The sequence below is a fragment of the Anastrepha obliqua genome, chromosome 5 (assembly GCF_027943255.1).
Source record: "Anastrepha obliqua isolate idAnaObli1 chromosome 5, idAnaObli1_1.0, whole genome shotgun sequence".
Taxonomy (NCBI): Eukaryota; Metazoa; Arthropoda; class Insecta; order Diptera; family Tephritidae; genus Anastrepha; species Anastrepha obliqua.
The window spans coordinates 80,849,706-80,864,096 of NC_072896.1; the positions used below are offsets into that span (position 1 = coordinate 80,849,706).

The following is a 14,391-nucleotide window of genomic DNA, read 5'->3' on the forward strand; positions in this document are numbered from 1 at the left end:
GAAGGGCGCTTTACCCTCAGGGGCTGAACTAATCTACTGCCTTATTGATCTATACGGAAAACTTTAAACAGGCTATAATAAATACACGCTGGCGCAAAATAAATCATCGAATTTTGTTTTTGAATAATTTTTTTACTCAAAATAATTTTTCAAATAAAAATTGGAAATCTTTACATATTTTGATCTCCAGCATTGCATTGCCTCTCTGTTTGTATACTGCAGCTGTCTAGTTCATCAGAGTTAAGTATAATTGGTGTACGGCGCCATTTGCAAAAATAAAAACTATAAATCTCTCGATAGAGTGATTCATTTTGTGCCCCCTTGTACAAGCAAAGTTAATTAATAAATAGTAGAGAGTAGTTAATAAAGTTCAGGAGACTCAGCAAGCGCTGGGCTAGTGCACAAACATGCAAAGACGTGAGATACTTCTAGCCACGGGTAGATCAAGGGGGTGTTCTTCGGGAAGGTAACTTCTAAGGCTCACAAAGCCGCAGCTAATCAAAGCCCTTCTTCTTGTCTGGTTCCATTTGTCTGATTCCTACCCTTCTCCTTTCCCTGCCCTCCCCCTGTATGGTATCCCAACGGACAAATTTTGAATATTTGTCCACTGGACCCTTCGTAAGGGCAGCCATTTACCCTAAGTTCGGTATATTCATAATTCTCGACGACTGCTTTCTAACTTTCAGTCATCCAGATTATTTAACCTTCTTCTTTACTTTCGGGAATTTCTTTGTTTTGAAAAGGCGATTTGCCAATTACACTGCACAACAGCATTTCTGATGATTTGGTTATGATACATGCTTTTAGTCCAATTTTAATGACAATTTCAAATCTGTAACTGAGATTCCTGTATCAGCTCTATATGACTCTATATGGCACATTTGACTTTTTGTAATAAAACACTATAGATTTAAAGATTATTTTATTTTATTGCCTTCTTAAGTTTAAAAAAATTTTCTTTTATATGATTTCTTTGCTGAAGTTGAAAGCATAGAACTGTTGTTAATGCTCCAACAATAGTCGGCCATCATGTGTGTGTTCCAGTAACCTTGATAGCGTTCCTCTATCGTACGAAGGTCCTGGTGGAATCGTTCGCCCTGTTCTTCGCTGAGATCCCCAAGATTGGCTGGAAAATAGTCCAGATGGTTGTGAAGAAAGTGTAACTTAATGCTCAGATTACATCCAACCCTTTGGAAGTGACCCATTAGTTGTTCGACGTGCTGAGAATAGTCAGAACTTTTCTTATTTCCTAAGAAATTTTGAACAAGCCAAACAAACTCATTCCATGCCATTTTCTCAATCACTGTCATAGTGTCTATGAAATTTGCTCTGAATTTGCCGCTTTTATCTTTTCTGCACTCAATTTTGGAAACTTTTTAGACAGAAAAAGAAAACAATTTCCAGTTTTTTATGTAATTATATATTGGCTTAGTACATCGCAGGCTTAAAAATAAATCAAAATATAACTAGTGAAATACGCTGAACTTGTAATAATTGTATCTCTGCAGCATTTTTCTAACTGAGCTTGCAATCAACCACGCTGAGTCTGATGAATTCCTTTCTCAACCTAAAACCAATCGGTCTGTTAATTCATCAACTGCTGAAAAATCACATCGAAAATAGCGTTCGAGTGCAGCCAATTTGCAACTGACGCCACCTGTGCTGAGCGCTTGTCATAACTGGGCAGTGCAAAATTGGTTGAGAAAATGCGCCTCCTCATAGAAGGTGACTTCGCTGAAGCAATAGCGCCGTTCTTCTAGTTCATCGAACAATTAATCAAGAGATAATCAGTCGAGCATTACTGTTTCCCTATGCCCTTTATTTTGAAGCTCTCAAAGGACTTTTTATACTAATAATACTATGAAAATCTTCAAGTAAATTTCTACGATTGGGCTCACTAAAGGCATTCGATAAAAAATGGTCAGAACTTTTTACTTCATGCAATCTTAGTCACAATATCACCAAACTTTTTGCTGATTTACATAGGATGCTAATGTGTTAGTATCTTGGTGTAATTTTTTATTCAAGTTTTCACTTTTATTCATTAAAACTTTATCATTTTAAAATTATACTAGATCTTGGGCTTTCTGAGATATTTCTTAGACCCACGATTAACTTCCTGTTCACCGCATTCGTCTGGTCTAGATTGGAATATGCTTCGCTTCTTTAGAGAGCGGCTCAAAAAGATGTTTCTTAACTTTGCCCTAAAATTTTTGAATTTTTCCCATTTTCTTTCGCTTATAGCTCTCACTTGCCAATAATCAATTTATAGTAATTTGATTTTCGTTGCCTTTTGTGTCTAACTTAATTCAAGGTGATATTGATTGTACATTTCTCTTGCCACTAACTACCTCTTAAGCTCTTACCCCCTTTTATTTCAAAGTATAAAAAATGAATTACGAAGCCAATGCACTTATTGCTCGACCTCTTTGCGAATTTAATGGAATCTCGAGTTTCATTTCGTTTGATTTTTTATTTTATCCTTATTTTATTTTTGATTTATTAAGTACTAGGTCAGGAAGGACTTTTGCATTTTTGTATAAAAATAAATACATAAATAGAAATTTGTTATAGTTGATGTATAATAGCCTAGACAGGCGGCGGCGTTAATCGGGATTATAGGTGCAGTTAATTATGATTAAAATTGTTGTGTAACAGAGAGTTGTTACGCAGATTAGTGAATAGCTGATTTACTTATTGGATAGTTTCGTGAGTAAAATATGTTTGTATTAGCTGCTTTGATACTAAGAAATAATTATTTATTTAAAAAAATCTTAAATTACATTTTCTCAAACCGTTCAAAAATAATTAGTGCAAACTATCAAGTTTTATTATTTTTCATTCAGAACACATATTAACTATCATATTTCGGTCATCGAAAATTTCCCTAGCCCATTTAAATTATGAGAATAAATTCTTATTCTCAATCCGCATTAGTTGCACTTAATCCCTGCGATAATGCCGAAGAAATTTGCCTCTAGAAATTCGCTAATTACCTTTCGATTGGCTCCAAAATGTGTCTTACCTTTAACAATATTTTTACATTTTACAAAAATATATTTCATTATTTCTAAATTTTATTATTATAATTATTTATATTTAAAAAGGGTTTTTATGCCTACAAATCTACTCCTCGCATGCGTGCAATGCATTTTCACTTGCATCACGATATATTCGCTGGCAAATTGCCCGCTGCTGTTGCGTACGTGTTGCGTTGCAACCTCATTGCCTGTTGTTGCCACAACTTAATTGAAAATTTCATTTACGTGTGCGGAAAAATTGCTAGATAATATTGTAACACTTAAAAGCAATTCAAAACTGGCAAGGAACAACTTTCAACAGTGCGAAAACCCCCATAGGCTTTAAGTGGGTAAATCAGTTTTATACCTACATATTTTAAAAGTTTATATGAAACTAATTATTTTTGAAGCGTGAAATGCTGCAATACTTATATGGACATGTTTCGAAATTAAACATGTTAATATAAGCTTTTATTATTTCTTAATACTTGTTTAACTTTCTATATTTATTTACACCACACAACTGCTCTGAATACTGGATTTTGCGCTTTTTTTGCTTAATAATGTCTTGGCAATAGATTACCCAGTATTACTAAAAATCAGTAAGTCTCTTAATATGAGTCTGGAAAGTGGTACCTATACACACACATACATACATAATTGGCGCGTACACCCTTTTCTGGGTGTTTAGCCGAGTTCCTCCTGCTATTTGAGGCGTGCGTCTTCATGTTGTTCCGCAAATGGAGGGACCTACAGTATCAAACCGACTCCGAATGGCAATACTATTAATGAGGAGCTTTTTCATGACAGAAATACACTCGGAGGTTTGCCATTGCCTGCTGAGGGGCGACTGCTATTAGAAACAACTTTTTCTTAAGTTTCGTGTTGCACAGAGATCCGAACCTACGTTCTCTCTGTGAATTCCTAATGGTAGTCACGCACCAAGCCATTCGATTACGGCGGCCCTATAACACCTACTTTCAAAAGCGGAAATACGCAAAATCCCAACTATCTTTCTACTACTAAACTTTTTACAATTTTACATAGTTAAAGAAAAAATATTTATTTATGAGTTATGAGTTGAGATATGTTCAAATGAGACTACATAGGAACTGACAACGAAAAATCAATCTTCAATGTTTTAAAAATGATTTTCTATAAAAATAAAAAACAGGCTCTAAGTGACTTTCGAAAATAATCAAAAATTAATTGTTTTTTATACTAACATAATTTTTTTCCAAACATAAAGAAAGAAGATAGATAATATCAATTTTTTTTAATATATTTAAGTAATATCGTACGAAATGGTCACGAAGAACGAGTGGAGTGTGAGACGGTGCATTATCGTGATGCAAAAACCAAGAGTTGTTGGCCCATAATTCTCGTCTTTTTAGACGAATTGCTTCACGTAAACGACGCATAACGCTCAAATAATATTCCTTATTAACAGTTTGGCCAGGTGGAAGGAATTCATAGTGCACCACAACACGAAAGTCGAAAAAAACTGTCATCATGACCTTTATTTTTAATCGACTTTGACGTGCTCTTTTCGGTCTGGCCTCGCCTTTAGCACGATATTCGCTAGATTGGTCGGTTGATTCAGGGTCGTAAGCATAAATCCAAGTCTAATCTCCCGTAATGATGCATTTGAGCTTGTCCTGATAGTCTGAAAGCATTGACGACTTTTTTCCAAGAAATTGAGAGTTTTCGGTACCAAACGAGATTTGAGTTTTCGTAGGCCCAAATGGTCTTTCAAAATGGTTTTCACAGATCCTTCTGATATTCCGATCATATCAGTAAGGTCTTTGACAGTCAACCGTCGATTTTTGAGCACTAACTCCTTCACTTTATTGACGTGTTGGTCATCTGTTGACGTCGATGGTCGTCCAGAGGGCTCCATGTCATCAACACGTTCTCGACCCTCTTTCAAGTCTTTGTACCACTTATAAATATTTTTCCGCGACATGGTCGAATCACCAAATGCCTTCTGAAAGATGTGAAATGTTTCCACAACCGAAATTTCATTCCGCAAACAAAATTTGATGGCACTTCTCTGCTCAATCAAATCAGACATTGTAAAAATCGAAAAATGCACTCTTGGTCGTTTGGTAAACACAAGCGTAAATATATTACTTATAATGACATTCACATGAAAGTTGGCCCAGATGTTATTAACAGTGCTGCCAACTCACGAAAAAAATAACTAGAGCGAAATTTTAATTCCGTGAAGTTTGACAAATAAATGCACCTTACTTTTTGCCCACAGTAGTATACATACTAAACTTAGGCACAACACTAAAAGTTTTTGGAATCTCTCATTAGGTAAAATTTGTCGGCTGAATAGATTTCAAGATGTGAAGTTTTTAAAATTTTATGGTAAACATCAGTGCTAGATGAGAAATTCATTTGTTTTGGTTTAATAGCGTCATAAAATCATCAATTTTGTAAAACAAAATCGACATTTCTCGTGTACACTTTCGTGCGATACTTTTTACCCTATTTCAGATAATTCAAATAACTCAAAAAGGACAATATCGGCTGGCTTCATTCTACTATTTATAATGAAGCGCCATCCAAGACTACCATAATCGACTGCACACTGGGCCAGAAGACCCGAGTGAGTGGCCAAAACTCTTTTTTCTTAGGAAAAGGCCATAAAACCGATTAAAACCACGTTTATTGTAGTTTTTTAACTCTATGAACGCGAATCTGAAGTCAAAATTAAAAAATTCAAAATGGCGGATCCAAAATGGCGGACATGAATTTTAAAAAATCCGTATTTTTGCTTCAAACTCAGAATCTAGGGGTTTAGAACAATGTACATTACGAATATAATGTCAACTTTGAGAAATTCAAAATGGCGGATCCAAAATGGCGGACATAAAATTTAAAAAATCAGTATTTTTGTTTCAATCTCAGAATCTAGGGGTTTAGAACAAAGAAAATACGTCTAGAATTAGCTGTACTCATACACCCAGGATACACCGCGAGGAGGATTCTAGTACGATTTAGTATCCCAATTTTTTTTTTGTAATTTTTGTAATTTTTAATTTTTTTTTTTTGTAATTTTTGTAATTTTTAATTTTTTTTTGTACAATAATTTTTGTAATTTTTAATTTTTTTTTTAATTTTTGTAATTTTTAATTTTTTTTGTTGTAATTTTTGTAATTTTTAATTTTTTTTAATTTGACTTAATTTTTGAATCTGCATTTAAGCTCAATTTATTCAGAATCAGAAGTTTCTTCTTCTGATAGTTCAAGTTCATCTAGAAGTTTGTGAACGTCATTAGACGCAATCATTTCATGATCGCGTTCGGCCTCTGTTTCATCTTCCGATTCATATTCGTCTTCATTTGCACTGGCACTGCTATGATCATTTTCCATATTTTGAGTATCTATATTAACAAAAGTAACTGTTTAACTTCTGCTGAAAGTGGTAAACGTCTTCTGTTATTAGCTCTAGACAACCTGTTCATACTAGACAGTAATGGATCAGAAGTATCTAGTAATCGATTAAAGAGATCCTCCAAGTTTGTTTTCCTATCACATTGTCTACTGTGCCTGAGTCTGAAGTTTCTGTAATCTTTGTTTCTCGATTCAGATGCCTCTTCTCCATATACACCAACTGGTAAAGTACAATGTCTTATTATTTCTCCAGCATGAATCAAGATTTTATGAAGAGTTGCTGGCATTGGATACCAAGGATACAAGGTAACATACAAGCTTGCAGTGGTTGACCGAACGATCTGCTGAGAGTCTCTCACTCTCTGAGGTACTGGACAGTTCTGGATCTTTCTGGACAAAGTTCAATCTCTGTTTTTGGTCTACTGCGCATTTTATTTTAGTGACTATGAGCTCCTGTGTAAAACTACGACGCAATTATTTTCCTACTATGACTCTGACTGTTGCGCAGTTAGAGTCATAGCTTGGAGTCCTAGTTTGACTTGTGCGCTATCAGCTCTACTCTGTAGCTGACAATGTTTAACTACATAGTTAGAGCAGAGCATTATTTGGGGTACTACTGCTGCTCTGAAGTAGTAAATGCAAACACTGAATTAAACTCGATTTTCCCTCGGTAGTTTTGGCTCAAACATTAATGGGTCAGAATTATTTGAGATTTCTCTCACACTAATATCGATATTTCAGACATGTTTATGAAAAGGCGCAAAAAGGCGCATATATACCTTATTTAATACTTCTTTACGAACAATTTGGCATAAAATTTAACTCATTTGATAGGGGAACTTCGGGGAACTTTGTTTTCAAAGTAAGTCATGTATGAATAAAAAACAGTTTTTTTTGATTAAATGTTAAAAAAAAACTTATTCAACATAAATACACATGGTTTCAATTATAAATTATTTTTTGATATACATAAAGAAAAGTTATGGACGATAATAACATCTTGAGTAGTATTTTTCACAACAACTTATTGATAAACATTGTTTGAAAGTGTTAAAAATCGAACTAAAACATTGACTTTGAACTGTTACATAAAAAAAACTAATTGATAAAAACTAATGAAACTTCATAATTTGGTGTAAAAAATTACTCAAAATAAGATGATGTTATAAATTTCCTGTTTAAATGAAGTCGAAAATTTTTATTTTTGGCCACTCACTCGGGTCTTCTGGCCCAGTGTGGACTGGTTTGTAGAATTCAAACGGATACGTGCTAATCTCAATGACGAATTTCATGATGGTTATTGATCAACTAAGCAATTGTTTCTTCTCCCTATAAACATCGCAGCTAAAAGAAATAAATGTATTGGCATGTCAAATATTGGGTGATGGAGGCTATCTTGGGCGCTGTTAAAATTAAAATAAAATGATTTTGACTTATCATTTATTTGTAAAGAAAAAAAAAAACAACAACAAAAAACTCATTATTCATAACAACAACGATCTCACACAGCAACCCAAAGAATTGATTATTTGAAGGAGAACCAGAATTATTGACTGATTTATCGCCTAACGACTCTTTCATGTTCCCAGTCGCCAAAAATTAAACACGTGGTGAGAACTTCTGAAGAGTTGAAGAGGCTGTTGATACATTTAAGTATCTTGGTTTGGGATATCTAACTTGCACGCTTTTGCCAAATGGATTGAGTCATGACTACCATTCGGTAGTCTCCGGGTTTAAAACCCGCTGTAGGCACGAAACACCAAATGATCGGAAAAGTGTTTTCCTAATAGCAGTTGCCCGCCGGGAAGCAATGACACAACTCCGAGTTATTTCTGTATTTTTTTTTTTGCAGTACTTACACTTTTTTTATATGTATGTCAGTTCAAAAGTCCGAATTTTTTTCTGTTTTTAGTTAAAGGATATGTTAATGAACAAAAGTCATTAATAAAATTTGAACCAAGTCCTAACAACTAAAAATGGCTGCTTGATAAAGTACTGAGTTTACTATTTTTCATTGCGTGTTTCCTATTTCACATCATGTTTGCTACCAAGCGTCACATATAGGGATCAGCTGGGATTTCACGTAGAACAGCCGACACCAATATCTGAAGCTGGTTTAGCTTAATTCAATTATGACTCCAATACTAATATAACTAAGTATTACTGTGGTAAAAGCCAATATATTTTTATGGACGATTTTTGCAATAGTGTCCGCTTAGGTAAGTATTTACATAAAGATAATTCACATATTGTCGGCACTCTTAGAAAAAATATTAAAGGAAACCCATTGAGACTTGTGTCAACTAAACTACAAAAAGAAGAAACTGCCTTTAGGAGAAAAGGTTCTGTTCTTGTACAAAAATGGAAAGACAAAAGAGATGTTTTGGGCATTGCTATGAAACACAAGGTCACTATAGGAGAAATAACAGATAAAAGAGGAAATAAAACGTCAAATCAAATTTCCACTATTGAGAGAGGTGGGTTGAATGTCTCCTTAAGTTCGCAAAGCGCAGAACTTATGTATTCTATCTGGCATCACTGTGGATCGAAACGGTCTATGGGTGACTTCAAGTCACAAGGTCAACCTAACCCATCCCTCACCATATTAGCGCTCAGCCGTCTACGAGCTCGCGATCCATTAAAGCGAATACTCATTTTCCAAAAAATTAGCTATAAGGTTAAGATGTCGTGTATGTTCTCAAAAAAGAAAAGATCGGCAACTTATTTTACGCGCGCAGGCCAAGCAATTGATCTATGTATCGATCCATGCTTCAAATATTATCACACCCAATATGAGCCATAGGACAACTGTGTTTTCATTTAGACATAATTTGTTGTAAGTTTTGCATATTTGAATAAAACTGAGCTATGTAAAACACTACAGCTTGCCTGTCAACCAATTGTGGCCCTGGTATATACCATAAAATATCTAAAATAGGCCATCATAACAAATATGTGGCAGTATTGAAAAAATTACTTTTTTATTGAGTTTGAGTTTCTAAGATATTCAGTGACAAGCAAGGCCTATATTACTAAACAAAAACGTATACATTTCTAGCGAGTCTGTGGTGACGGACTGCTTAAATCCCCTTAGTAGCGAAAGCCTTAGAAAAAAGAATTTTGTATGGAAACTATTCTGCAGATTATTTCAAAAACTGTATCAACTAGAATATCAACTAGAGGAGAGTAGAATTTCATAGGCACGAAAAAGTTGTAAAAATACGTGAGATATATGTATGTATGTGCGTGTAATATATTGTACAATAAAATATAGCAGAATAATTAACTTACCCACAACAATCATGTCCTCATGCCCCGACACTGTTTGGAAAGACGGGGCTTCTCCCGATACCTCACAACGATAACGACCAGTTGATTGCAACGTTACACGACGCAGCACCACTACATTGTCTGTGGAGTTGAGAAGCTGCAAGGAAATAATTGATAAAGGAAAATTAATATATAGTAAATATTGCATTACAATCAAAAATACTTTCTAATTGTTTGACTTTCATACAATAATTCACATATTATTTATACACAATTATTGTTACATATTTTATAGTTTTTTTTTATTAAATGCTACAAATATAGTAACTTTTCGAGGAAGCATACGCCATAATAAAGTAATACATAAAAATTTGAAATAGTTTAAGATAAGAATGGCGTTTGTAGGAAAGAAGAGAAAGCGAGCAATAGCAGCTCTCTTGAAAATCTATATTCACACCCACTTAGATGAATCCAACACTTGTGCCACTTGACAGCTTGGCAAAAGTATTTCAGAGTTATTTCTGCTCTTGTAGTTTCCTTTCTTAGTTTTTATTGTTGCTGTTGTTAGCTTGGCGACTGTCAGCAACACTTTTGCCTCTGTAGAATTACTACTCGCTTGCTCCGCAAACTTGATACAATAAGATAAACTTTTCGTTATTGTATTAGTTAACTTTTCGTTACATTCTATCATGCTTCTTCTTGCTTTTTATGTACGTAAGTATATATGTATGTGTGTACACATCCATATATAATCGTTTGCCTTTTCTGTAGTAAAAATTGGAAGGTGTTGTAAAGGGACTAGTTTTTCACAAATCATTTCAGTTCGCATGCAGTAGAAGTCTTGCAAAATATTTTACATTAGGAAAAACTTTTGAAAGTGAAAGGCTCGAAATAAATATCTTTGCTTATGAGGATAACTGTTGCACTAATAAACAAATACAAGCAACGAGGAGAAGTTTAATTTATTTGATGCAGGGCTTGCTTAGTATGGAAGCCTATAAATAGGCAAAGAACTCTACTAAAAACAAGAACTAAACTAAGTAGACTGCTGCGAGGGGTGTCCGTCGGCATAACTTAGGCAATGAGATCCAGCCTACAATTCCACCACAGTGTACTAGTGAGAGTATCATCCTTCCTTGTCCTAAGCACGTAAACTATGTTAGGAGCACTGGGTCTTACGTAATAATATTTCTGAACAAAGGATCGGAGGTTTCAAAGCACAGGTTTCACAGAAAGTGTAAGTAATATACGTAACAGAAGTGAAACTTTCAAGGCAGACAAAGAAAGAGGCAGAGACCCGGGTGAGAATGAGAGAGAGAGAGAGAGAGGGACAGAATATATATCTTAATAAATTCACAACATTTGCAGAGAATACAAATAGACAAAATTTACAAAAAACGGAGAAGGGTCGACCGGTGTAGGTAAACGCCGGATGCAAACCGTGACAACAACGCGCACTTCTCCGAGCGTTTATCACCCGCACAAACGCAGCGATTCCAGGACCGCAGCAATGGCACAAATTACCGCAAGGCAGTACCAAAAAATCCGACGCCAAAATGGACGCACAAGCACTAGCCAGGAAACGGAAATAAGCGCCAAAAATTAGACACCAAAAAAAAACCTCCAAAAAAAATAGGGACCAAAAAACACTCTAAGCAGTAGGCATGAAGCAAATATAACGCCAAAAAGTAGGCAAGAAAAATTATTTTTCCTATAAGTTTGCACCAACAAACAAGCGCCAAAAAGTAGGCAGTGTTATTTCTCACTAGAAATTAGCAACCGCAAGGAAAAATTCAGGCAAAATAGCCTAAAGTACATTTAAGATATGTATAAGCTATAGCTCTCTCTCTCTCTCTCTCCTTTCCCTCTACGTTATATGTTTTTTCTCTCTGCGCTAAAGACCTCTAGGAAATTTAGGGTCACAATTACAGGCCGGGCACTCTTTAAGATAGATAACCCAGACATTGAAGCTGACGTGGTAATCTGGTACACAGTTTGATCCAAGCTGCAGATGGTATAACTGGTGCGACTGCCTTTTCGCTGAACTTTAAAAGATCGACGCCAATATGCAGTTACCCCACAGTCTTTCAAGCGAAGATCTATGACAGAGGAATCAAATTAGTCAGACAGCCAGGCAGCCTTATATGTACTCTAAGTTCAAGTAGTAACATTCAAATTCGATGAAACATGCTTCACTCTTCTCAGAACCTTAAGAGCAAGAAACACCATTTTTTTGTTTTTTTTTTTTTGGCTGTGTGTCAGGACATGAAAGTTCTGACTGTCTAGCGAAATTAGCTGATATATCAAATTTTATGCACTAAATCCTCTTTGTGAGCCCCTTAAAACTCATATAAATGAAGTTATCAAAGACTGTGAAAACAGGGAATCCACACGACACTGGATGGAGGGTCCAGGACAGCGGCAGGGTAAACGGTTTATCATTCCCTTTAGAAGAGGAAAGCCATGCAGATAGAGCTTACGACCTCTCACTTCGTATTATATTGAAGGTTGTTCTCTTCATTATCATTTTAGGAAACTAGAATCAGTAGAAACAATCGTGTGCCGTTTTTGCGAACTGGATGATGAAACGACAGGGTGCATCATCTGCAAATGCGCACCACTCGCAAGACGAAAACTCGCACACCTAGGTGGTGCGACTACAAACGCCTTAGTGATATGGAAGAAAAGGCCGGAGAAGATATTGAAATTCAACCAGATATTGGATTGAATTGCTGAACTTAAGTTTTAGACTTATTTTACTTTTAGGCTTATTATCAAGGCCAATAGATTGCATTAGAGGTCACAGTACATTATGTTCCGATAATAATAAATACTTGATGAAGTTGCAAGTACGAAGCATGCGGCTTCTGAATGGCCTTTTCAAAGCAAAACGCCAAATGTGAATTCTTGAAGGTGTGACTTTGAGGGTTTAGAGAAAGTGTGAGGCAGGTAAATCATGAAGGTCTGCTTTCTTTACAAAATATATACTCTGTATTACGTACAGCTGATGAATTATGTGTGATTTATCTTTGAATAAAAAAATTGCTGCTCTTGAGTTTATTTTATTGCAGGAGGGCTAAAAATTCTGCAAAATCTCAGTCTGGATCTTAGCTCATTAGAGAGCCTTGGGTTTGTTTCTCCGTAGATGCCAATTTACCACTCTGATTAGTGATGGTACATTTTTTTATAATTTTAGAAAATTCTAAAAATATTTCTTGCAGCATATAAATGGAGGAAAGTAATGACTGCCAGGAATAATTGTAACAGAATTCACTGGATCTTACCAGAAATTACAAGATAAGGCCATAAAAGTAGTCATAAAGCGTGAATGAATTTAAGAATGGCTTTCGCAACAGTCTTAAAAGATGCAGAACAACTTTTTGTTGAGGCCTATGCTCAATAAAGTGCCTTATTTATATCGAAAAAGGTGTAATAATCAATCGAAAGGCTACAAGGTTCGCCGACATCTTCTCACCAATCGTGGTGCTAAGGAGGTTAGTAAGTTGAATGTAAATACTTACAAAGGAATTGTGAATGACCAAGTAGCTCTAAAGCGCCATTATGAGGCCTCCAACAGGCAGATATCTACAGCCAGCCAGAGCTGTTGATATAATGAAGGAGATTGATTGGATTTAGGTTGGCACACTACCCCAGGCTGTCGAAGAAAGGAGTGCCCAGTGACCTTAGTCGTCCAGCTGCCAAGCTCGAACATTTACAGAGAAAATGCTGTATAGTCTCTTTCTCTGAAAAGTCCCCACAGCTTCTGCAATGAGGATTAAATGGCAAACCTAGCTTTTCCGCATGTGTGACGATCGTTCAGTGATTTTGATTTAGAGGATAATTGCACAAAAGTGGGGTGGGAGTTCATTGCTCCTCTGCAAACTTTCCTTGTTTTATGAACCTTAATACTTTGTCGAGTGAAAGGGAGTGTAGCTCATCCATTTTCAATGCATCAGACCGAAAAATCTGCCATCTAAGTCTGTGATCCTCAAACTAAGATGGTCAATGATGATGGTCCATTTGTCGTGCCCATGGATTGTGCGTCGTAATTAGTCTTATCAGGGTTCGTAGTGCACTCTTCCTCTGTCTGAAAAGTAATTTTGTCAACATCCTATCTGGTATTTTCAAGAAACATTTGTTTGTTCCAGTTATTAGTGCTACACCAAGGGCTTTCATGAGCTTAGCTATCAAAGAATGAAGAAAAATTGACTCGACCTACCCTTTTTCACTTTGTTCGAAGTCGTTTTGTGGAAATAAAAAGCTGCAATGGAGGGCACACAACGTTTTAATATAAAATATTAATAAGTGAATATTTCTTTGAACTTCTTTAGATATTTTTCATTTTTATTCATATTTTGCTTACTTAAATAAAAACTCGTGGAAAGAAAGGAAAATTCAAAACCAAAAATAATTTGAAATATTTTCGAAACCGCAAAACCTGACTTTCATACAATAAATTAATTTTAATTTTATAAAATCCCAGTTCAAGCAAGTTCAGTGACCAATGAAACTCGCTTAAAAAAATATTAACCAGAGCAAAAGACTGTAACCACATACTAATTTCAATACAGTGACAAATATTTGCTGGGCAGTGAACGTTAAGCGGCATCCCCTTTGATTCCGCGCTACTCGCTAAGAGAAAATTCGATTTGTTGCATGGTTCTTATACACAATCACCACATCGTTCGCTTGCACGC

General features: G+C 35.5%; 1 protein-coding gene across 1 annotated transcript in view; it reads right to left on the reverse strand.

The window, feature by feature from the left end:
* Positions 1–14,391, reverse strand: part of LOC129248850 (uncharacterized) — an 83,315-nt gene that overhangs the window by 47,768 nt on the left and 21,156 nt on the right. The window contains exon 3 of the mRNA XM_054888462.1: positions 9,716–9,851. Coding sequence (XP_054744437.1) covers positions 9,716–9,851 — 136 coding nt within the window. The remainder of the gene's footprint in view (positions 1–9,715; positions 9,852–14,391) is intronic.